The sequence below is a fragment of the Bacillus rossius genome, chromosome 13 (genome assembly GCF_032445375.1).
Source record: "Bacillus rossius redtenbacheri isolate Brsri chromosome 13, Brsri_v3, whole genome shotgun sequence".
In the NCBI taxonomy this organism is placed as follows: Eukaryota; Metazoa; Arthropoda; class Insecta; order Phasmatodea; family Bacillidae; genus Bacillus; species Bacillus rossius.
In genome coordinates, this window is record NC_086340.1 from 25,749,735 (window position 1) to 25,774,583 (window position 24,849).

At 36.2% G+C, this 24,849-nt stretch overlaps 1 protein-coding gene across 1 annotated transcript in view; it reads left to right on the forward strand.

The window, feature by feature from the left end:
• Positions 1–24,849, forward strand: part of LOC134538393 (serine/threonine-protein kinase ATR) — a 130,528-nt gene that overhangs the window by 95,867 nt on the left and 9,812 nt on the right. The window contains 10 exon segments of the mRNA XM_063379686.1: positions 2,898–3,082; positions 4,783–4,982; positions 6,020–6,192; positions 7,265–7,408; positions 8,148–8,302; positions 15,602–15,725; positions 16,612–16,719; positions 17,290–17,428; positions 17,624–17,738; positions 20,725–20,878. Of these exon segments, the coding sequence (XP_063235756.1) occupies positions 2,898–3,082; positions 4,783–4,982; positions 6,020–6,192; positions 7,265–7,408; positions 8,148–8,302; positions 15,602–15,725; positions 16,612–16,719; positions 17,290–17,428; positions 17,624–17,738; positions 20,725–20,878 (1,497 nt within the window).

Below are 24,849 nucleotides of genomic sequence, written 5' to 3' on the forward strand. Positions count from 1 at the left end.
GCATTCATTCTTCGGTTGTACCGTATATACTCGTGTATAGCGCGCCCTTTTTACCCCTCAAGTAAAGGAAAAAAATCAAGGATGCGCGCTATACACGGAAAAAAAAAGTTAGTGAGGGGGAGGCGGGGAGGAGGAGTGGTAGTTGTTAACTGCCGGGTGACGGGTGACGTTTCTGGCCAGCCCCCACACATACGCACAAGCAACGAGGCCTCTCTTACACACACACACCAACACACACACACACACACACACACAGACACACAGACACACAACCTGGTCTCTCCCACGTACACGCTCACACACACACACACACCAACACACACACACAGACACGCAACCTGGTCTCTCCCACGTACACGCTCACACACACACACGTGTGCGCGCAAGCTCGCACATCATGGTCTCTTGTTTATTTTTAGACCTCTCCCCTCTACAGAAAGCCAGTGCAGGAGCTAGTAAAAAAAAAGAGAGAGAGAATGTTGTTGTCACCAGTCCCCACTCCCCAGCCCACTTCCTTCGCTTCCTCGTCCCAGCAGCTACCTGTGAGTCATCTAGTCCTCCGCGCCAGCTTAGCAACAGTGAAGGGAGTGGTGGTGTTTAGTCCTGTCAACTGTCGGTTATAGTCCCGTTCCTGCCTGCCTCCCTCCCTCCCTCCCGAACTTGTACCAGTTGTGAAGATACAGCGCTTCATTATCTTCCGTCTACACAGCAGAGTTTAGCTTGCTCGTGTCGTATCGGATGGTACCGTATGCCACAAAAGTTTTGCTTTCAGGTGGAAGAGTATTTAATTTAAGTATTTTCCTGACACATCACCACACATCAATTTAAATAATCATTTGTTTCATAAGTAATTACTTAACAGGTACCACAAAATGTTAGTAATATTTATTTATGGGGGAAAATTTTTTCTTTTTTTTCTTTTTGAATTTGTTGCAAAAATCGTGGTGCGCGCTATACACGAGTAAATACGGTATTTAATTCCTGTTCACGCATTTTTGAAGATTATATAAGTCGTGGGTACTAACGCCGGAGCTCGTTGGAAGCCATGGCGCACATGGGCATTTCATAGCAGGATGAGTTGAGTCATTGGTTAATAATATTTACCTGTCTCACTTCCGTACTACTACTACTACCGTACTGTCTCACTTCCGTACATGTAAAATTTCAGGTTGTCATCTGAGTCACAAAAATAACTTAAAAGTTGTGAAACAGTCATAAGTTGTAGTAACAGTGTTGATGTCACACATTTAAGTCTTGAGTTTTTAATGGTTTTTAATGCCATAATATTACAATTTTTAAAATCTTTAGAATATTTCTTGCAGCTCCTACTTCAAACCGCATTTGAAAATTTTTTTTTTGAAAATGAATTGGCGAAATTGCTACAAAAATATACCCTCTTTTATTGCACAATCGTGGCACCTTTATTTTAGGGTGTTAAAATTTGGATAAAAAAAAACCTTCGCGTAAACGTCGCATGTGGTTTTCGGTCCCGCTATTAGATTCCGAGCGCTTTGTGTAGGTATTTTTTTCCGTATAAAACGATGCATTTTAAAGTATAAATCTAATATTTATTCGGACATTACCGCTTACTTATTTAATTAACGGAAATACAAAGTTGTCTGATGTATAAATTTTTATTTTAAAGACGTTTTTAAACGTTATAACCTATATCTATTTGTCTGCGTCGCCGCAGTGTACCACTTACATAAATGTAGCGAGTGCTAGTTGACATCTTTCATATTTGGTTATGTTGTTTCCCGTATAGAGCACGCACACGTAATTGAATATCGATATCTCGCCGATTGCATGCAACGCGTGCTCTGTCGAGTGCCGAGTTAACTACATTTGATGGCTTGCACTCTTTCGTGGTGTGTACTACGATAGTTATGCGTTCGTTCAGGCTCGCATTTGGATCACAGATTATGTGGGGTAAGTTAAGGTCTTGTAATGCAGTCTTACTCGTGTAGGTTTGAATTGCCACAAGAAACTTAGGACTTTGATGGAGCAAGACACAGCTAGAGTGTTTGTTTTGCATGTGGGAATGTTATTCAATCCAAGTCATGTGACCAGTAATGTTGTTGATGACAGTTTGTATCCTGCTGTGAGGAAAATCCCTGTCCTCTCAACACTTTCGAAGCAAGAATTCTTGGAAGGATACTTGACCTTCCAGACTCATGTTTCAGAACTTTTGAGGGACATGAAGCCTGTAGCTGTTGGAGCTGTTTTATTGGCTTTACAAGATGGCCACGAAAACTTTGTAAACTGTTCTCTCTCAGTTCTTTCCATACCGCCATCAAATGCAGACAGTGAACGGGCATTCTCTGCATATGGACACATATTCTCAGACTTAAGAGTGAATTTAAAACCCAGCAACATAGAAATCCTCCTGACTCAGTATTTTGGCAGAAAGCTCTTCTGTCGAGAGCATGTGTTTAAAGACATATCTTTTTGTAGAAAATTGTTTTAAGAACTGACTATATTTTTATGTAATTTTCACTTAATTTGTAAATTTGTTACTGCAGTCTTAGTTTTCTTTGCCATTGTTTGCCTATGTAACAAATATTTACAAAGTAGGCATGTGCTTTCATTCCAGGGTAAATGTTTTTAAAAATAATATTCTGTGGACTGCGTAATATTGATTTAGTTTTTAGTGTTTGCCAGCTGAGTGCATTTTATGTTTAGTATTAAAATTTTAAAAAATTTGAGGCTAAACCAATCTCATTTGCCAATTTCAATTTTAATTTAATGTATCTCACCAAAATTTTACAACGATTTTGCCACCGCTTGCTTATTTTTACACAGATATTTTGCACAGCTTTCGACTTTTTTTTACACCAAAATGAGCCAGTTTTATTGACCATTTTCTGGGGTCCCTATGTATGCTCTTTTGCTTCTAGGCAAAACTGTTGATTGCTACGTATAATGACGAAACAGCAAATGTGACAATGGATGTCAACATAAACCACTACAAAGAAGCGATGGAGCCATATAGGGAGTGGGAAAAGAGTCTTGTGTGTTTGGCCCAGTATTACGATCGTGTTGTGTCGACTGTGGCACCTGAAGAAAGGGACTTGAAATTCGGGTGAGCTGCCCTTTTCTTAAGTTTTAAATGTACCAAGCAGAGGAGATCATCCCCTTTCGTACATTCTTTTCATAAATAATCATTGTTTTAATTTGATTGAGTAGTTATAATATTTACACTTGGTTTAAGTAGTATTATAATTGATGCCTAATACCCCATGCTTACCATCATAATTAAAGAATATTGTTCGTTCCCGTGTTCAGGTCAGTTTGAATTAATAATTGGGGGAAAATTCAGTTAGTTTCACCTAAAGTAACTACCATTATTTTGGGTGCCCGTGCCACTATCGAAGGGTGCTGACGTCAGTTTCCCCATCGTAATGCCCTACACATGTGCACGGGACCTTGTCAGCACCTGTGAGGCCGGGAACTCACCACGCAACTGGCAGCTTGCCACCCCTCCACAGCCTTGCTGACCGCTGCCGAAGCCCTTCATCCCTCCTCCGCCGCAGCTCGCGGGACAGTGTTAAAGGCAGTGCTCGGACAGAGCCCCACAGCGCTGCCTTGTGCTCTTGCTGCCCGTGCTTGTGCCGCCTTCTACGTCGCCGGGTGTGAGTAGGGCCAGTTTTGGAACTCTTTAAGGAGAACCTTCTAGGCTGACCAGAGGGTGGCACGTGTGTTACTTATTGTAATAAACACCAGCCGCAGTGTTGATGCCTTTCTGTTCTGTGGGGCACCACCTCTTAACGTTATCTTTCATCTGTCATCCGCCAAGGCCCTTCGCCGGCACCCTGCAGACTCGACAGGTGGTCCCGGTTCGACCCTCGCGCCTCGTCTCGTTCCTCACCGACACGGCAGTGGGGCGGTTACTCAGTGGCCGGACTGTCCGGTGACGTTGGTCCACTCGGAGAAACAGCTCACTACAAATCGACCGCCACAGTTACCACGCCCTGAACACTTGGGCAGGACTGGAAGTACTCGGTGACATTGACCCGCCGGGAAACCAGTTATGCCTGAGAACGGGGTGATCTGACAGGAACACTACCACAGCACACCGCACCACACATCACATCGTCCCTGCTCCCACTCCACCTGGCCTTATGCCCTATCGCAACCGGAGGGGGTTGAGAGGCGGGAAGCCCTCCCTGCCCACGGCCACGTAGCCGCAGCGAATGGGACCAGCGGTGCCCCCGCAGCCCTCGAGGCCTCTTGTTTGAGCGGAGCAGCGCCCAGACCGCACTGCAAGCCATGGTTCGGGCTGAGATGCCTCTACCAGGCCAGTCGCAAGAGCCCTGGCCCGCGGTCGGAGGAACCTGATAGTCTGTGCCTGCTACCAGCTGTCCTGAGGTGGGGCATCACAAAAGGAAGGCCACCTGATCTCTGCCTCACCCTCGGGTGGGGGAGATGAGAACGAAAATTCATTAAAAATTCATGTCGCTCCATAGTTTTTGATTCTGTACTCGGACTAAGTATGGTTTGTTTTTTAGTGGTGAAAACACAACTAAACACTTTGAAATCACTTAAGTCGTACAGGTGTCTTGCTCGATGGTGATGAAGAACTCAATAATCCCGTTATTATGTTTGGTAGGCTACATGGTGTAACGTGTAAGGTACTAAAAATGTTATATCTCTCAAAAAATTGTCTTTTTTTATAAGGTTAAGTAATATTAGAAACAGTGGAACCTATGTTTGCATATGAGTAATGTAAAATTATGTTATATTTGTAACCTTTATTATGAAGCATAATGTTTTGTATTACAGGGACCTTCAAGTGAATGCAATACATTGTTTTCTAAAGTCATTGCAATATGGCTGTAACCATATCTACCAGTCAATGCCTCGGCTGTTGAGCATTTGGCTGGACTATGGAACACGATTTTATGACGCTACAAAAATTCGAACCTCGGCCACCACTATTGAAATCATGAAATCGCACATGGAGAAAATGTCTAATCTAATTGGTAAGAATGTTGTCTCTAACTGTCGTTTCATTATCACATTACATTGTATCATTTGGTTTCAAATTCAAACATACAACCTTCTATATTTGAAACTGATTGTATTCTAGAAGAGTATGTGCATATGTTTTCTCATTTCTAGCCTATGACTTTACCCAGTCAGGCAATTTTGATTTAAGACATACTACATACTACAGTGTCTTAATAGAAAGAAAACCAAGCCACTTTAAGGAAATTAATATCTACATGATTGACGTTCTGAGATACCCTCATAATATGTACCATGTTGATTGAACTAAGAATCCATCCAACTATTTAATTAATTATTAATTGATCTCATAATGTTGGAGTGTCATGTTTCACCTTCTTACCTGCTTATATAAAGCTTCATATTTATAGAGTCCAATAATAACTCAACAAGGTTTAATCTTTCTCAGTACATTGTTGGAATCACTAGTTGGCATGACGCAAAGAATGTGATGCGACAGTAAAATATTTCATTATTGTAAAGATTCTATTTTTACCCATGTAACAGATAAAACTAAAATATTATATTTAAAATATTTCTTGCCATTTAATATGCACCAAACATACAAGAGCCATCATTGTTTAGATTTTGGTTTTGTTTGACATATTTAAAAAAAAATATGTTTAATTCAATTTGTTTGGAAAAATCCCTGTACTTGAACACATTTCAAAGGTTTCTCAGATAAATGTACGTAAAAAATAATATTATTGTTATTACAGATAAATGTACATTATTAACCACAGTAATACCAATTCACCACTCTAACCATCTTTCCATAACAACATTGTAAAGCTTATTTCAGTAACACAGCCAAATGCACCTTGCAACTTATAACAACTCAAATTAAAAGTAGACCTAGCCAAAGAATACATCTTACAGTTTTAAAAATAGTTGATATACTGTTATTTAATCTGAGTGAACTTGCTAATGTCTTTGTAGTAAAAAAAAAATTACAAAAACTGTAGTATAAGCATGCAGAGATTGTGAGATTGATAATTTTTTTATTTTTCAGACACGTACTTGGACCGTCTGCCACCTTACATGTTCCTTACAGCGTTTTCACAAATCATATCGCGTGTCTGCCACACACTTCCAGACGTTTATAAGAGAGTGAAAGCTATAATTGTGAATTTGCTTATTGTTTACCCACAGCAGTGTATGTGGATGTTCATTTCTTCATGTAAGGTAATAAGCTGTGCATAACTACATATTTGCTTATTTATTCATTTTTGGTACTTAAAATGTTAGCACTGTACAATTTAACTGAGATGTGCACTGTAATTTTACAGTAGAACAAGTAGAACCTACGTGAAAAGATTTTAAATAGTTTTCATTGTAGAATATTTTTTGGAGTTTTTGCGTATGATTTTTGTTTCACTTGGCCCACTTATCAAGATAATTTTTTTTTTAATTTTTATAATTTTCTGTCTTGAAATAATTGACAACAGTAATAAAACTGTTTGGTATTAATTATTGACCATTGTATATGCCAGCAGTAAAGTTAAGTAGGCATTAGATTTAACTGAAAAGTTACATATACATATTGCTGTACAATTATAAATTTTTTTTTCAATTTTAATTCATTTTCTATCCTTCTCTTCAAATAGTTTTTAATAGATGGTTTCAGTTTTGCAAAAAAAAATATTTTGAGGTAAATTTTTTTTAGTGAAACTTCTTTGGGTGCGATGAGAGTAAAATTTCAAGGTCAAATTTTAATGCAATGTTTCACGAAACATTATTGTGAAACTATTTCTGGTGCTAGTCAAAGAGAGATAAAAAGACCACTGTGCTATATAGGTTGCTGGGATTGTTTTCATCTCCTTTTTGTGCGATGATTTGACCCCCGCCCAAAAAAACATAACCGAAAGAGATAGATAAATGAAGGAATAAGACAGAGAGAGTGCACTTGCACTTGTTTCAGAAAATACATACAGATATTCTATCCAGTCAGCTGTAAATGTGTTGAATTTTATATTAGCTACCAACACGATCACGTTCCTCCTTGTTTAACCAGCAGCGCAGAGAGGGCTGTTGAGACAGTCCCTGCATTTCCCGCATAGGTAGCGCTACTTGTTGCTGTTATTTTGAAGTGAGTAATAATTTTGTAATTTGTGTTCATTTAGAAAATTTTCTTCATTCTCTCTTTCTCTCTCTCTCTTTCTCTGCCATTTTACCCCTTACGAGTCGAGGTTTGAATTGCCAAAGAAGTTTCGCTTTTATCACTTTTAATGAGTTAGACGCACTCTTTTTTTTTTAGTCATCATTTCCTGCACTCGCCAAACGAAGTCAAGAAATTCTTCATGATCCAGCTGTCAAGCAAGCCAAGTTGAGCAAACTTATAAACGACTTCAACAACTTGTCCGACAAGCTTATTGAATTGATCAACACCCGAATAGATGATGTACGTACAGAACTCCTTAGTTCATACTGTGGATTAAAGAAGGTTGTGGTTTTTAGTGGAGTTAATATAATATTAAGAGGAAATAAAGTATTAAAAAATTCAACACTGATACCCTCTGAAGTTTATTCAATCAATTTTTTTTCTTTGAATCTATCATGTTACCATTCCCTAAGAAAGTGTACTTTTAACATGTTATTTATAAATAAAAATACAATATTTTTTTTGATTCTGGAAACATAGGTTATGAAACAAACATGTAAAGGGTTTAACGTTTCAATGCCATAAGTTAATATTTTTAATTTCTTGTGTAAAATTTAATTTTGCCCTTTCAGATCTAAATTTGTATTCAAGGGGTATATTCAAGGTACTCTATCACTTCCCTCGGATATCAAATCTTCTAAATACTAAAGAATTGATCATACAATAAAACACTGTTAAGAAGTTTATGAAGGAACATAAATAGAAATTCATTTAGTAGTGTTAATAAGTAAATAAGGGGTAACATTTTAGGTATTTATTGCTTAATTACATAAACTTACTATGCAGAAAACTTTATTTAGTGGGATTTTTTTGAGAGGATTTTACTTTACCTGAGGGATATTAGGATTTGACTGACCCATCCCTAGTTACTTCACCATATTTTGTGTTACGGTTGATTTTGTTCTGCATTTATTCTCAGAACTTCACAATGCCGTCTCTCTTGTTGCAGTTGATTGAATTTTTTGTGTTCTCTTCGCAGAATGTAACTTCCACGACCGTTAGTGCCATCGTAAGAACTTTGCCCCTACTGTTTCGAAGCAACTTCAGCCCCATCATGCTGCCGATGCAGAAACAGCGCTCCATCATGCTTCCCAGTTCAGAAGATGGAATCCAGACACATGATCCTTTTCCTCGGTAAGAAAACATTTTCTATTAATAGCAAGCAGAAACAGACATTTCTGTGTGTTAGGGATTGAAATGTTTAATGTGTGTGTAAAGTATGACAGTGTGGTGCAAAATATCTAGGTTGGCAGCCATGCCAACAGGCGTCGAGGCCAGATATGTGGGTAGGTTATGGTTGCTGGTTGCTAGTAAACAAACAGTGGATACCTCGTGTGAGGGCAACCAAGAATCGCAAACCATCGGGTTAAGTAAGGTCTGTGTGCAGACATAACAGTGGCAACGATGATTGTTCGTAAGAGAAATAGGTTATAGAGTTGTAGCAATGATGGCTACTAATGGAGTGATTGGGGAATTTGTGGCAGGTCAGGCAACGTGGAATTCGTACCAGGAAATAATTCAGTTTTATTTCATTGCAAATAAAATTGAAACTGACGACGTGAAGCATCTTTACAGTATGTGGGTCGAAACCGTACGACTTGGTCACAGGTTTAATTCTGCCTAATGGAACCAATTCAGTGAATCTTAGTGAAGTGTGTACAAAGCTCACGGCGCACTTTGAGCCGAAGCCCAGCAAGATCGTGGAGACGTACAAGTTTATCAAACAGGACCAACATTTGGTGGAGTTGTGACACTTAAGTATGCATTGTAACTTCCGGAATCTGGAACGAATGTTATGGGACCGGCTGGTGTGCGGGACAGGTTGGTTCAGTACACCTGGTTGGCAAAGGATAAGCTAACTTTCAAAGTCATTGTCGATGTTGCTGTGGCGGCAGAGGCAGCAGGGAGGAAGAAGTGATACAAGCACACTTGATGGTGATCAAACAATGAAGCTCATGCCGTGGCAAGAGAAAGAGGTACAGACCAGGGCATGTAGCAGAAATTCCACTTAAGCAGCCATGTTGGCGTTGTTGGGGGTCCCATTCAGCAGAATCTTGTAGGCATGTAACAACAGTCTGCCATTACTTAGACAGAGCTGGTATTAAGAAAAAGAAGCTAAACACGACCAATAGCATGCAAGGAAAGACAGGAGAAACAGTTAACAATGGGAGGACACGCATGCTGTCTTTATGATCTTGTATATAGACTTGTTACCAATTTCAAGTATAAATTTTCTTACTACAAAATTTCTTGCCGCAAACTAGTAAGAAGGTTTATCTTAAAATAATTTTGGTTTTTGCTAATGTATAAATATATAATTAATTTTGTGCTCTATTCATTCAAATTTTTCCATTTTCCTTTATGTTTTACCTTAGATGGAAATACTGGTAAGGGTTTTTCCTTTAGATTTATCACTAGAGTTGTTTTTAATTTTTGCTTTGTCACAAATTTTGTCACCAGATATCTATTAAACGTTATTTCTGAGTTGTAAAATATCACACAAGTGATGATGAAAGATTGCCTTTGGTGTGAGTTTTTGTTGGTAGCTAAAAATTTGTATACACGTTGTGATCTTGTTGCAATTTTATATTTGCAATTGTGTAACTGTTTTTAGACAACTTTAAGCAATCCAGTTTTAATATGGTTTTGCTAGGGTAGGAGAAGGTTAAGAGTGCTCTTTTATCATTAGCTTCTGATTTTTATTTTAAACTAATTTATCATTACTAGAGACCTGCAAAATTCGCGGTTTCGATGGCCTTCAGGACAGACTGCACATACCCCTGTACACTCGGGCAAATAACGCAAGTTCATTGGCTGCTGACTTGTAAGTCGTCTCAGCTGGTTTGTCTGTGATTCGATCCTTCTTTGGTTGAGGGTTTATAACTGGTTGAGATTCGTCCAGATGAACAGTAAGCCAATAGAAAAATTATCTAAGAGGTGTATGTGTTTGAATTCTAGCCTATCACCGAATGAATCCGCGAATTTTGCAGGTCTCTACTCATTACTGTGTCCATCCTTTAAAGTATATTTTAATTTATGTTGAATCATAAGTAGGGATGGGTTGAGTACACATTTTTATCGATTCCGATACCGGTACCGATTCCTAAATTTCGATTCTCGATTCCGAGTCATTCCAGTTTTCGATTCCTGGTAATTCTGGTCACATAATTAAAACTACTTAAGAATTGAATGCATTACATAATGATAATAACATGTATAAAGGATAATTATAAACTTAGGATTAAATGTTAAGGTTTTTTTTTTTTTTTTTTTTTTCAATTACCAGTGAAGAAGCATCTTCACATAAAGTTTGTTTGCTAGTAAGTACTAGGCTGTGCACAAAGAAGTTTAACATTTAGACAGGGTTCTTTAACAGGCGATAACGCCGATAACATAACATCTTTGTTCGAAATGGGTTCAAAGGTAGCACTACTTTTTTCTGTGGTACCTTTTGACTTAGTTGGTGACAGTGCTGTAAACAAAAGTTTGTTTTTCTTCAAAGACTATTTTTTCTGGTAGTAATGTGTGCCGGGATTTCAAATGCTTCATTAAATTGGTTGCAGATTTGTAAGTACCGCTCCGTGAAATTTGCGCACTACAGTGATTACAAATTGCATAGTTGTCATTTTCACTATTGATGCGAAAATGTTCCCAAACTTTAGACATGTTGATACAACATCAGACCATTCGCATCGTAATTTGAAACGACAGTCGGCGAACATTTTTTTACTAACAAACTAGCAAAACACTTGAAAATAGTTTTAGCAAAACAATATTTGTGCCAAATAAATAGCATATATGCGAAACAATTCACAGTAACCTCAATAGCACGACGGTGAATTACGCCGTAATTCACCGTCGCACATAGGGGTATTTCTTACATTTAGCTGGCCAAAAGTCCAATCCTCGGAATTGCACTCAGGTTAAAAAAAACCGGTTCCTAGAAAAGCCAGATAGTTGTGCGACCTAACCACATTGTTTTCATTTCACCCACCTCATTTTACAGATGGTAGTGTCAGTCGGAACTCAGGCATTGCTCGCAGTGGTTGTGTATACTAGATGTTCGTGCTTTAAAACTCAATATTTAAGTGTTTATTATTTTATGTTCTATTGTGAAAAGATAAATTCTGGTTATGGATTCTGTAATTCCTGGTAAGTAACTTTGTTATTTTAGTCCAAATATTATAATTTTACAAACCCCCTTTTTTCTTTTTCACTTTTAAAAAAGGCTTTTAAATTCAGTTATTTTTATCAAAAATAGTAGTTTTGGGAGCCTTGTTGTTTAAGTGCCCGGCATTTCCCGGTTATGATGCTTATATATTCTTAAAATATAGTTATTATACTTTTGAAAAATGTATATATTGGTTCCAACTAATTCCTACTCCTCCATGTAGAGTGATTTAAAATTTATAATATGAAAATGTGAAAAACTCATGCTTCCGATACATTTTATTTCTATTATTTCAGAACCTTCTGGAAATAGTTTGATGACTCGTAAGGAAATATTTGACCTGATGATATCACAAAACCATCTAGATTTTAATGGTGAATTAGAATACATCGAAGATTATTTGGTTTCACATAAACCTTATACCGAAGAACAAGTTATGGAAATAAAGCGTAATTTATCAAGATTGAGATCAGAAGTGAAAAATCGCTGGGTAACAGCAAAATACAGAAGTGATTTATTTGTGAAAAACAGTGAAAAGTGGTTGAGTGGAGTGTTTAAATTACCTGTATTAGTGGCAAGAAGAAGACCGGGTAGACCAACAAAATCATTTCAAGACATTAGTGAGCGAAGCAAAAGACACAAGACTGAGGGTATACGTTTGTCTGATAGCCCTGAGAAAATTATCTATGCAGCTGAAATGGAATTGAGAGCCCAAGGAAATAGATGTGCGTCAAATATACTGAAATAGATTTCAGAAAGTAAGGATCGTGCTAAGGAGTACAGGAATTCAATCGAGTGTGACAAGGCACATGCCAAGCAAGTTTGTCCGGAGGAAGCACTAGCAATGTTTGTAGATGCTGATTTGTCAAGGACGCAATATGACAGAATCAGACAAACAACAGGAAATCTTCCCTGCTACTCAGTTTTGCAGAAATATAAAAAAAACATTGTTATCCTTCCGATGAATCTTTCAACATAACTAAAACCTGTGCCGAAGTGAATTTACAAGGTGTCGTGAACCACACAGCCGAAAGATTACTTTTACATTTAGAAGAAGTTTTGAAAACCCTTGACGATAGTGAAAATACTTTCCGAATGATTTGTAAATGGGGATGTGATGGCTCACAACAGGCTCAGTTCAAACAAAAGTTTGAAAATGATAGCGGATACGACTCACACATTTTTCAAAGTTATTTTGTGCCTCTGCGTATAGTGTATGGAATGGAAAATAAAATATTGTGGCAGAACCCAACTCCATCGTCACCCCGCTACTGTAGACCTATCCGTATACGCTTTGTAAAGGAGACAGTTGACATAACGAAGGAAGAAATCAGTTACGTGGAAAGTGCGGCAAATAAATTGGAACCAACAACAGTAACAATTGGTGGAAGGCCATACATTGTAGAAAACAAGATGATGCTTACAATGATAGACGCAAGTGTGCAATGCGGCAACAGGCACAAAATCTACAATGAGATGTTATATATGTGGAGCTACATCTAAAGATTTCAACGATTTGAATAAAACAAGTGAGATTAATGTAGATTCGTTAATATTCGGTTTGTCTATTTTACACGCCAGGATTCGGCTATTTGAAAGCTTACTGCATATTGCTTACAAACTTGGCGTGCAATATTTACCCGCTAAATCTGAAGCAGACAAACCTTTAATACAAAAGAACAAAGAAAGAATTCAAGACGAATTTAAAAGCAAGCTAGGTCTCCGCGTAGATTTTCCCAAAGCTGGATTCGGAAACACTAATGACGGAAAAACAAGTCGACGATTTTTTGAAGATCCTGAGTTGGCAGCTGAAATAACAGGCCTGGATGTTACTTTCATTCAAAGAATAAAAGTGATTCTTGAATGCATTTCAAGCGGGTACAAAATAGATGTGAAAAAATTTCAGAAATTTACTAGAGAGGCTGCAGAACTTTATGTTGAATTGTATGGTAGGCATAACATGACGCCTACCATGCATAAACTATTGATACATGGTTCTATAATAATAGAGAATGCCCTTTTGCCTATAGGACAATTGTCTGAAGAGGCAGCAGAAGCCAGAAATAAGCATTTCCGTTCATACAGGCAGAATTTCGCAAGGAAATTTAATAGAGTAGACAGTAATACAGATATTTTAAATAGGCTGTTGTTAACATCTGATCCCCTGCTTTCATCAAGGCGAACAATGATCAAGAAAAAACGAAATTCTTTTATGAAGGAAACATCGGAAATCTTGATATGTGAAGAAAGTTAAGGCTTTTTCCATTTAATATTTATATTTTCAGTTTTAAAATATAATTATAATTTTTTATTTTAATTTAGTTAGTAGATACGTATATAGTTGTCCACTTTAATTATTAACCAATATAAATTTTACTTACAAGAACTTTCATTTTCTTTCGCTATTTGTTTTCGCTTTTGCTTTTTGCTACATTGCATTGCTGGAAATTAGAAGTGAAGATACTTTTGCAGACAAGTTTTTATAAATTACAGATTATTTTCCAAACGTTTAAGAGCGATAAATAATTTTGTCCCGCTAGATTAGTCCAATACCCCTATGTGCGTCGTGCTATTGAGGTTACTGTGAATTGTTTCGCATCCATGCTATTTATTTGGCACAAATATTGTTTTGCTAAAACTATTTTCAAGTGTTTTTCTAGTAATTATTACGGTTTTCCTTTGCAAGAAATAAAAATGAGCCTCTGTTGGCGGTATGGCCAGAGAATTCTTTGAAATCGATTGTTGCTTTCATTATACAATTTGTCCCGTACGCAACGAATCAATACGTTTCGACTTGACTTTATATTTTATGGCCACCAGAGATTTTGTGGAGGCCATCATCCTTGAATGGCTCACAACTAAAATGGTGACGACACGTGATGTGATCTCGTTTCATAACCATCACTTTCTTCACAAAAAACAATGGACTTTTCTTAACTGCAAATAAAATTAATAAGTCTTTTAACAATTTATTTACGTCTAATACATGAGTGAGGAATAATGTTCTTCGATCGTGGAGTTTTAATTAGAGGTTAAACATGCCCGGTAACATTGTTTTTATTTATTTTTATTCGTATAAAATTAATATTTAATAATAATGAGCATTATTAGGAATTTTATGCGCATACGGCAGGTAAGATATATTAAAATAAGTAAGTAAAGTTCAGACGAAAATATATTACTTCTGTATTTTCATAACTTAACCGATTCCTAACCTACCTTGCCCTTTTTTAGTACCCGATACCGAGTACCCAAATTTTTTAATAATCGGTGGTATCGAGGAATCGGAGAATCGAATCGACCCATCCCTAATCATAAGCTAAATCACCAAAGTGCAAAGTAAAAGAAAAAAAACATAATTATTAATGTTTAATATTACGTTTAAATATTTTGGAAAACCTAGACCTATATTTTAATCTTGCACAAAGTATAAGTTTTCTGACAATATTAATAGGCTTGTGTGAACACTAATTTTTTTATATGTGAAGCGAATACTAAATTGAATGTTTAAAATATTCGCAAAGTCAAATCAAATTGCCAATATTGTTCTTGATGAAGCTCTATTAGACTTATTTTTATTTTACGAAATTCAGATTTATGTAAATAAAATAATCGTTAAACATTTATAATGGTTTAATAAAAAAATTAAAAATAACCTTTCATAATATTAATATTGAATTTTCATACAAGGAAACAGAGTAAAAACTCATGATTTGTTTTTAAGTGACAACTTTATTCAAGCAAAATACATTTATGTAACACAAAAAAAAAGTATTTACATGAGCAAATTAGGCTTCAGTGTTTTAAAGCTTTGCAACAAATGCGAAGCTTCACATCAAACGTGAAACTTTGCATCACAACAAAAGCTTTAAATAAAATGAATAGCAAATTTCCTACCAAAGTCAAATCAAATATTAAAAAGAGCTTTGATTGATTTGCTTGGTCGAAGCTTCGCACAGGCATAATATTTAACACAGATTTGGCCATTTGGAATCCTTGTCATGCTGTCCAACTGAAAATGGAGTAGTGTTTGTGAATAATTTGGAACGCGTTCAACTTGTGTTTTTACCTGGAGAGAAATTTTGTCACGTGTGTCTCAACTCTCTGTAATAGAATTACATGTGCTGAGTAATTTTTTTTTTCTACATTATAGTTTTCGTGGTGAATTTATATGCCAGATAAGTGTAAAATAAAAATTTATGTGATGGTATTAAGCATATTTTTACATTTCAATTATTTACTTATTTTTTTGTGAATTTCAGGAGTGTCGTGTATATTGAAGGCATGCTGGAAGAAGTCACCATATTGTCGTCTCTGCAGAAACCTCGCCGATTTTCATTTAGAGGCTCTGACGGGCAGGAGTACATGATAATGGGAAAGCCAAAGGTTAGTGACTTTGTTTTAATTAGTTCAGGCTCGTTTATATAGAGTGCTTTATTTTTAGATTGTGACAGCCACCCATATTTCGTTTGACATTTGTTTTCTCACAATTATTATTTGAGACAAAATAATTCTGTATTCTTCATGGAAAGGCTTATTTTAAATATTGTGGTTTTTTTTTTGGTAGCGCTGCAAAGTAGGTAGTATCTCCCATTTTTTTTAATACTATTCCCTTGACTTGTATACTTATATATACCTATTATTTCTAAAAACATTTATGAAATCTTTATTTTTGAGTGCCAAACTTTAATTTAAGCATTGATCTTTTTCACTAATGATGTGCTGCATATATTTAATGAAAATTTGTTTTTTATTTTATTTACATTTTAACTATTAGCAAAAAGAATATTATAGAATAGATGCATTTAGTGGCAGATTTAGAGGGGGTAAAAAATGCATGGGATAATACGACTTCTGAAGTAATAAACAGGTATTATACAAGGTCCAGACAACCGGTGCACCACCCAGAAGTCAATTCTGGATGCCTTACTTTTTCTAATTTGTATGAAAATAAAATTGAATTTTTTGAAAATATCCTTTGATTTATTTAATATTATGTTTCATACCAATTACATAACTTAAATAATGTTGCTATGTAATTACTGAAAGTGTTCCGTAATTTTAAAATTTAATTATTATTTAAATTTTTAATTCCTAATAATTTTGAAGAGGCCTGTCATGCATTTGTTTTGGATTGTTACATGATAAATATATTTTGGTGTGATTTAGTTACCTTTCAAAACATTGTTTTTAATCAAAAGCCACATTTTTTGTTTCAAATAGAGGAACAAGGCTGTCATAATATGTTGAAAACCTGTACTGTTTCTTTCAGGATGATTTGAGAAAGGATTTTCGAATCATGGAATTTCATTCCATTATCAACAAGTACCTGCACAAAGACCCGGAGTCTCGACAGCGAGGTTTGAAGATCCGCACATACGTAAGATCTTTGTTATAACACACGCAACATGAAAATTGTTGATTACATTATTACATTGCAACCTCATTACAAAGTACCTCACTTTAAAATGTATATTTTTAGGTTCCATCAAAATGGTTTACATTTAGTAAAAGTTCAGTATAAAGTACCTTCATTAAAAACCACAAAGGTGGTATTTTTCAAGTATGTTGTAATGAGATTTCACTGTATTTTTAATTTAAATATTTGAGAGATAATGTGTGTACATTTTCACATACACATTTATGTAGATAGTTCTTTCTGCTCCAATTAATTTTTCTGCAGAGATTTTGGGCAAAACTGAGAGTCGTAAGTTGGTTATTACTGTAAAGTGTTGTTGTATTGTGCACACAAAAATGTTTTGAACCAATTAATCATGAAAAATTAATTTTTGTTTCCAAATATTTATAATAATCTTTTTAACTAATTAGTTTGTTACACATAAAAGATTCATAAAAAAATAAATAAATAATAATAGTTTTGTGTACATTTCTATTTCATTTCTTTGGACTGTGAATAAATGTACTGACTTAAGTTTTATGGATGTTTTAGAGTGTGGTTCCGCTGAATGAAGAATGTGGCATTGTAGAATGGGTTCCCAATTTAATTGGTCTTCGCCCAATTATGTTGAAATTGCTGAAAGAAAAAGGCCAGCATGTTTCTGGCCGTGAGCTAAAGAAAATGATGTGTGGTAAGCTCTTACATCACATTTATCCATTGGTTCTAGAATCTTTGTCGGGGTATTCATGTACAGTTGTCAGTTGGTTTGCTTCTGTTATCTTTGGAGAACATTTTTTATCTTCTTGAGAGTACTTTATCATATTTAATGTATATTACACAGTGTTGAAAAGTATTGAGCTATTACTTTTTGTTTCGACATTTGCAGCTGTGAGCGATCCACTGCCCAAAAAGCGCCAAGTGTATTTGGAACAACTTCTGCCCAAACATCCTCCAATACTTGAAGAGTGGTTTCGGCAAACTTTCGCAGATCCCTACAACTGGTGAGTGGTTTTATTAAATACGTGGCACTAGCCAGTATGAAAAAAATAATTAAATGGCAGCAACCAAAGATGATTCTCAAGTCCAAGAACATTATAGTTACCATTTAAGCTTATCTACATTACCTGTCAAATGTTAAGGTTCATTATGAAATTTGTACAAAATGATCTTTTTTCCGGCTCCAGGTAGTGCAAAAATTGTGTGTGTGTGTTATACATGTGTGTGCATGCATGCATGCGTGTGTGTACGTGTGCAAATGTGTGTGTGTGTGTGTGTGTGTGTGTGCATCTCACAAATTAAATGTAAACAATTCTGAAAAATTTTATCTTTCAAAGCTATTTTCTTGTAAATGTTTAAATGACATGTTCCATAGTCTTTTGGTATGCACCAAAATCAAGGCTCAACGGAATGTATGAATAAGTAAAATAAATACCTAATGTCAATAAGTTAAATTTGAAAAAAAAGAAAAATTTCATAAAAATAATGAAAAGAAGTATTACAACAGATTGCACCAAATGTTTAAGAACAGGGATGTTTTGTACAAATTTTGTAATGTTCCTATACTTTAACGGGTAATGTATGTCTTCAGTACAATTATTTTTTATTTGTATTTCTAAAAATAAACATATTTACGTAATGTTCAATATAGGATGCTTGAATTTTTTTTTTTCCAAAATTCCATTTTCTTTAATTTCTCACAAACATGAAATTAATGCCGGGTGAGAAGTAAATACTAGTATTTCATAGGAATACCAAAAAATGTGTTTGTTAAGTGGGGGATTAGGCCCGGTCAGCTTGAATTTTTTATTTTTTGGTCACATTTCTGTTTTGACAAGGTGTAGTACATACCAACTTTTGGTATTTGCTGTAATTCTGTGTTCATGGACTGCAATGATTATTTCGACAGTTTTAGTTGCCAGTGTGAAATAGTTAATTTGTGACAGTGATTTAAGGCTGAAGCCTGTTAAGAAATATCTCACAATGTATGATATTTTGGGAAGATATAAATATAATTAAGGTTTGCTTTGTCATGCTAAAAGTTTGGCTAAGTAGCTCAAATTGATATTTCACCCACCTCTTAAAGTAACGTTGTTTGAAAATAATGACGCCAATAACTTACGGCATGATTATAGTAACAACAACAAGGTCGTTGATTCTAAGTAGTGCTATTTTTTCATCCACATGAATTTTTAGTTTCCGTGCACACACAATGGCAACGACACTGTGTAACGTCAATCACCAATGCAACAAAGAAAATAATTTGAGTCTTAAAAACATAGTTTACCTTTTCTGTAATAGCTATTCACTTTCTTCATTGGCTATATTTTTAGCTCAATTAAAATGATAGAATAAATTACATTACTAAAAAAAAAAATTGGTTGTCTGTAAAGTCGGTTTACGGACGATAGTTTAACATGACAACATCATAACAAAGCATTGATGTAATGATTGATCCAGAAGAAAAGGAAATATCATATTCGGCCTGAGACTGAGCCGTAATAGGTTTTTGCAACCAAACTATTTAGGCATTAAAAATATTATATTCTTTGAGGAAGAAATTTTTCAAAATTTTTCTATCTTTTTGTATGATAAAAATCTACCTCTGAATACTTTTATGAATGAAATTGAATCAATTTTATTGAATTATCACTATTTTGTATGGATACAAAGGAGTGAAATGAAATGTACAATTTAATTAATAAATTTACTTTTATTTGCATTCATTAATTCAAATATGTTTATTACTTTTGAAATGTTGCGTGCGCCGTGATTATTTTTACAAGTACAAAAAAAATTCGCAGCTGCCAAGATTCGAACCGATAACCTTTGGATTGGAAGTCATCCATGCTAACCACACGGCCACGAGACCAAATTGAAAAAATAATTGTTTTAGATGTTATAAAATAATAATATTCCACGCACGATATTTGTTTGAATTTCTTTTAACTAGCATATTCTCTGTTGGACTTGAAATATTTACATGCTCGTGGGCTCATAACTATAATACATTGTGTGATTTAGTTGATCAAATAATAACTCATGACAAATAATTACCAATGTCAAACTAAAGCGTGAAAAGTATCATACCAGCAATAAATATTAAGTTACACAGCTAAAACAATACTCATACAACACTGTTTAAATATACTGATTTACACTAGTAATTAAAATAATACGTACTTGTAAGAACGCCATTTCCTTGCGAATATACTCCCGTGGCGCGGTGCACAACAATAACCTCGAACCCCGGCCGAGTTCTCTGTACCGTCCGCAACATACCAGAGAGATGCCACGCATGCGTAAACACATCCGTAGTGGGACAATTTTTTGTGTGTGCAGCCAGCGTTCATCGATTTATTAGACGTTGTCACGTCAAAAATATTTCTGATGCCCGTGTGTGTTTAGCCAACATTTGTACTATGCCATCGCGCCACTCAGAAGCAGAACTGGCAAGAAATGCCTGAAACTTTCAGCTCGTGCCTACCAGGATGTGCTAGTGGCAAGTCATGTGGTTAGCGATTCAAGTGGAGTCGTGCATTTATAGTAAACAACAGTGTCAGGAATTACGGTTACAGGTTAAATAATCCTTCTTGCTAATAGAAAATATTACATTTATGCTTATTTAATTGTATTTACACGTTCCATAGAGCTTCTATATTAATAACATGATCAATTTGTAGCTCATAAATGTTTTTTGTGCCCAAGACCTTATACTTTATATATAATCGAAGCAGCCTGTGGTTATTTTTTTGATAATGTTTTTAGATGTATAATTAATACATGCTGTGAATTAATTTTAGCAGAAGTTGAAAACTAATTATTTTGATAAACATAATCTCTTTTGAAAAAATGGTATTTTAATAGTGCTGTTTTTTCTTAGTGTTACTTTGAGGGGTGGGTGACTAGTAAGAAATTGAAGCACAAGGGGACTAATCCTTCATAAACTGGAATTTTTTTTAGTTTCTTTAATTTTTCCTGTGATTGCAGGTTCTGCGCCCGAACCGCGTACATCAGGACAGCGGCAGTGATGTCGGTGGTGGGGTACATAGTCGGCCTGGGGGACCGGCACGGGGAGAACATCTTGCTCGACTCCACCACGGGGGATGCCATTCACGTTGATTTCAACTGCCTCTTCAACAAGGTAGTGCGGTTTCGCCGTCTGTGTACGTGGTTTGTCGCGAGTACTAGCATTCGAGTGAAGTGGCGCGATAGTAAAAATGTTGGACGTGCATGGCAAATGTCCCTGTTTTCATTTAAGGGTTTGCAAGTATTAGAAAAAATATTTAATTTTCAATTCAATATTTAAAATAGTTTTAAAATTGTTCTTTACTAATATCTACAGAATGTAGTACCCATTCAAAAAAATAATTAAATGAAAAGAATGTAATATTTAAGAAACCAAGAAAATTTATTCAGAAATTGGGACTTGTTTTCTGCAACATATTACGTATGTGCTTTTTATGTGTAAAAATTAACCTTATATAAGGATAAAAAAATACCTATTAAAGATTCCCTATTTTAATTTGAGTAATTAGTTTGATCAGTACTAAAATTATCAAAATTAAATATTTTTTTTGTTTAAGAAAATACTTTGATGTTTATAGTTCTCTGCATTTTACACTACTGTATTGTGGTTACACACACACACACACACACACCCTATACATGCACATCTCTACATGCTATTGTACACCCCTCTACACACAATTGTACACCCCTCTACACACAGGGTGTACCCATCTACATTCACACCTGCATCTACCTCTACGCACACCAGCCTCTACATCTACACTCAACCACAAAATTATACTTCTACACACCCCACACACTTGTACCTCTAACAACACCTATACACACACTTCTACACACGCCAAAACACGCACCCACCTCTACAAACTTCTATTTCGCACCCATCTCTACACACACCTTGAACTACTTACACTGTCAAGGCCTACAAAAATTCCCCACACGACCTCTACCAAAGAGGGTCTATCACACACCTTCCCGAAACGAACTATCCTCACTGCTTCCCCGAAGTCTGAGTCCCACCCCTTTGAGCATATAATGTGAGATTACAGAAATTTATCCAACATGTTATCATCAAAATCTTACAGTAAAGCATCTACTGGGTACAGATAAAAAAACAAAACAAACCAGTTAAACATGTAGTTAACTTTATGCTGTTTATTAAACAGTTGATTATGCATGTGTTAAACCTTTTTTAAAGTAAGATTGCTTCATGACAATAATATAAAAAATATACAAATATTTTATACCTACACACACATGAAACTATTGCATCTAAAATACATGCCTTATAATAGGACAGTAAACTTAAGCTAATCTAGCTTAATACAAATACATGTTGGAATAAACTTCTTTTTTTAATGCCAGGCTAGATAATAAATAAGGTAATCTAAAACACTATCTAAAATACTGCAATTTAAATGAAGCACACCTTCATCAAAGTTCACATGGCCTTTTCTGTTCATTATGAATTTCAAGTTGAATTATAAGCACACTAGCACAACAATTTTTTTCATGAACCTTCCCTGAGATCAATTACGCATTATTAGTAATAGTTACGGTAATTCGTGGACTTGAAATTTATCGTTTGTTCACACAGTTTTAACATAAACACACTTCTCATTTAACTGTTTCCACTTTGTCTCAGTTTGTTACGGTTGTAATGGTGGAAAACATACTTCATCTTCGCTCAGTCTTTTTCCTTTCCGTTTGCAAGACAATTTATTCATAACTGTTCGTTAGCAACATAAACGTCCATAGCAAAATTTGAGAATCAATCTACAAATGTTAATCTCGTAACTGTCCCATTCAAAGCAACACATGCTTTGTCAAACTAACATCCGCCCTACCAAATTTGAGCATTTTCCGTTCCCAATTACTTAATCTATTTATGATCTTTACTTCACGACGCAAACGTCCAGAGATGTCCCTCGTAACTCCTGGTGTGAGTTCCTCGCCGACATCATCCGCCGCAGGCAGCACGGACCTCTCTCTTGTAGCCGGTAAAATTACAAGTCACCAGACCGGCGATAGTTCGCACCTTAGCACACACTGCCGATTTTCGTTTGTTTCTTGTCCGACTTCAGGTGCATTTGGCCCGTTTCTAAAACAACCAAAGGGGTAATATTAAGCAAGCATCCCAAGCAAGCGCAAATAAAAAATAGAAAAATAACTGAAAGCTAATTAAAAATTACAAAAAAGAATAATTTACAATACTATAAAATAGCAGAAATAAAACATAACATTACTAAAATTATTAAAAAGTAATAAAAAGCAGACACTAAAATGTATTAAAATTCAAATTGCAAACCTATAAAAAAGTTACCAGACAACTGGTAACAACACACAAACAAACCAACACACACACCTACACCAAACACACATCTACACACACCATACACTCTTTCACCTACACACCTAAACCTTCAATCATACATAAACCTACTCATTTTCCTACAAAACTCACTCACGCCTACACACACCACCACAAACATCTACACACACTAAAATATCTAACAACCTACACTCTACTACATACAGACCTTCCTACACAAAGATACACACATTCTCATCTACAACATCTACAACAAAAGAAAAAATGACATACCAAACACACACCTACACACACCTATACACACACCTGAAAAAACACCTACATACATGCATGAAAAAAAAAACCTTCACAAACCAATACACAACATAAAAAAATTTCACTCACACCTTAACACACCTACAAACAATTTTGCTCAAACCTAAACACAAATACACACCTATACACACACCTACACATACATATTCTCACACACCTATATCACACACACATACCATGCACACACACATACACCATGCACACACATCCACACCTACACCAAGCACTAACACCCCCCCCCCCCCCCCTAAACCACACACCTACACCACATTACTTACTCCACACCACATCTACTTACTCCACACCTATATACTTACACACTTATACAACACCTACTTTAACCACACACACATACTGCTATACACACACAAACCACACATATATCATTCATGCACACAGACATACACCTCATGCTTACATGCACACACACACAAACACCACACACACACACACCTACACCACACACACACCTACACCACACACACACACACACCTACACCACACACACACACCTACACCACACACACACACACCTACACCACACACACACACACCTACACCACACACACACACACCTACACCACACACACACACCTACACTACACACACCTACCTACACCAAATAGACACACATCCACATACACCAAATACACACACAACCATATATACCAAACACAGACACAGACAGAACCACATATACCACACACAGACACCCACATATACCAAACACATTCACAACTAAATACTCCAAACACATACGCAATCCACATATACCAAACACATACACCCACCTACACCACACAACCTTAAACCACACACACCTACACCACAAATGCACACACTCACATACGTACACCACACACACACCTGTACACACACATCTGCCGCATATACACACCTACCCCACACACACTGGTGTGTGGGTTTAGATGTGTATGTTGTGTTGGTGAGAGTGTGGTGTATGTGGGTGTGTGTGGTGTAGGGATATGTATAGGTTTTTGTGTTTTAGGTGGTTGTGTGTGTCTGTGGTATAGGAAAGTGTGTGAGTCTGTGGTATAGGAAAGTGTGTGGTGTAGGTGGGAGGTTTGTGTGTGTGGTGTAGGTGGGCAGGTGTGTGTGTGTGGTGTAGGTGGGCAGGTGTGTGTGTAGTGCTGGTGGGTGTTGTTGTGTATGTGGTGTAGGTGTGTGTGTGTGTGGAACTACACCACACACACCACACACACCCTCAAAATACACCACACACCCTTCCACCAACACCTTCAAACACACACACACCGACAGCCCACATACTCCCCCTACACCACACACCCTCCTACATACACCACACACACTAGCCCTAACCCATCTAAACCTCCACACACCTACAATCCACACACACATACACACTCCTACACCCACACACACAAATACACACACCTACACCTCACTCATACATA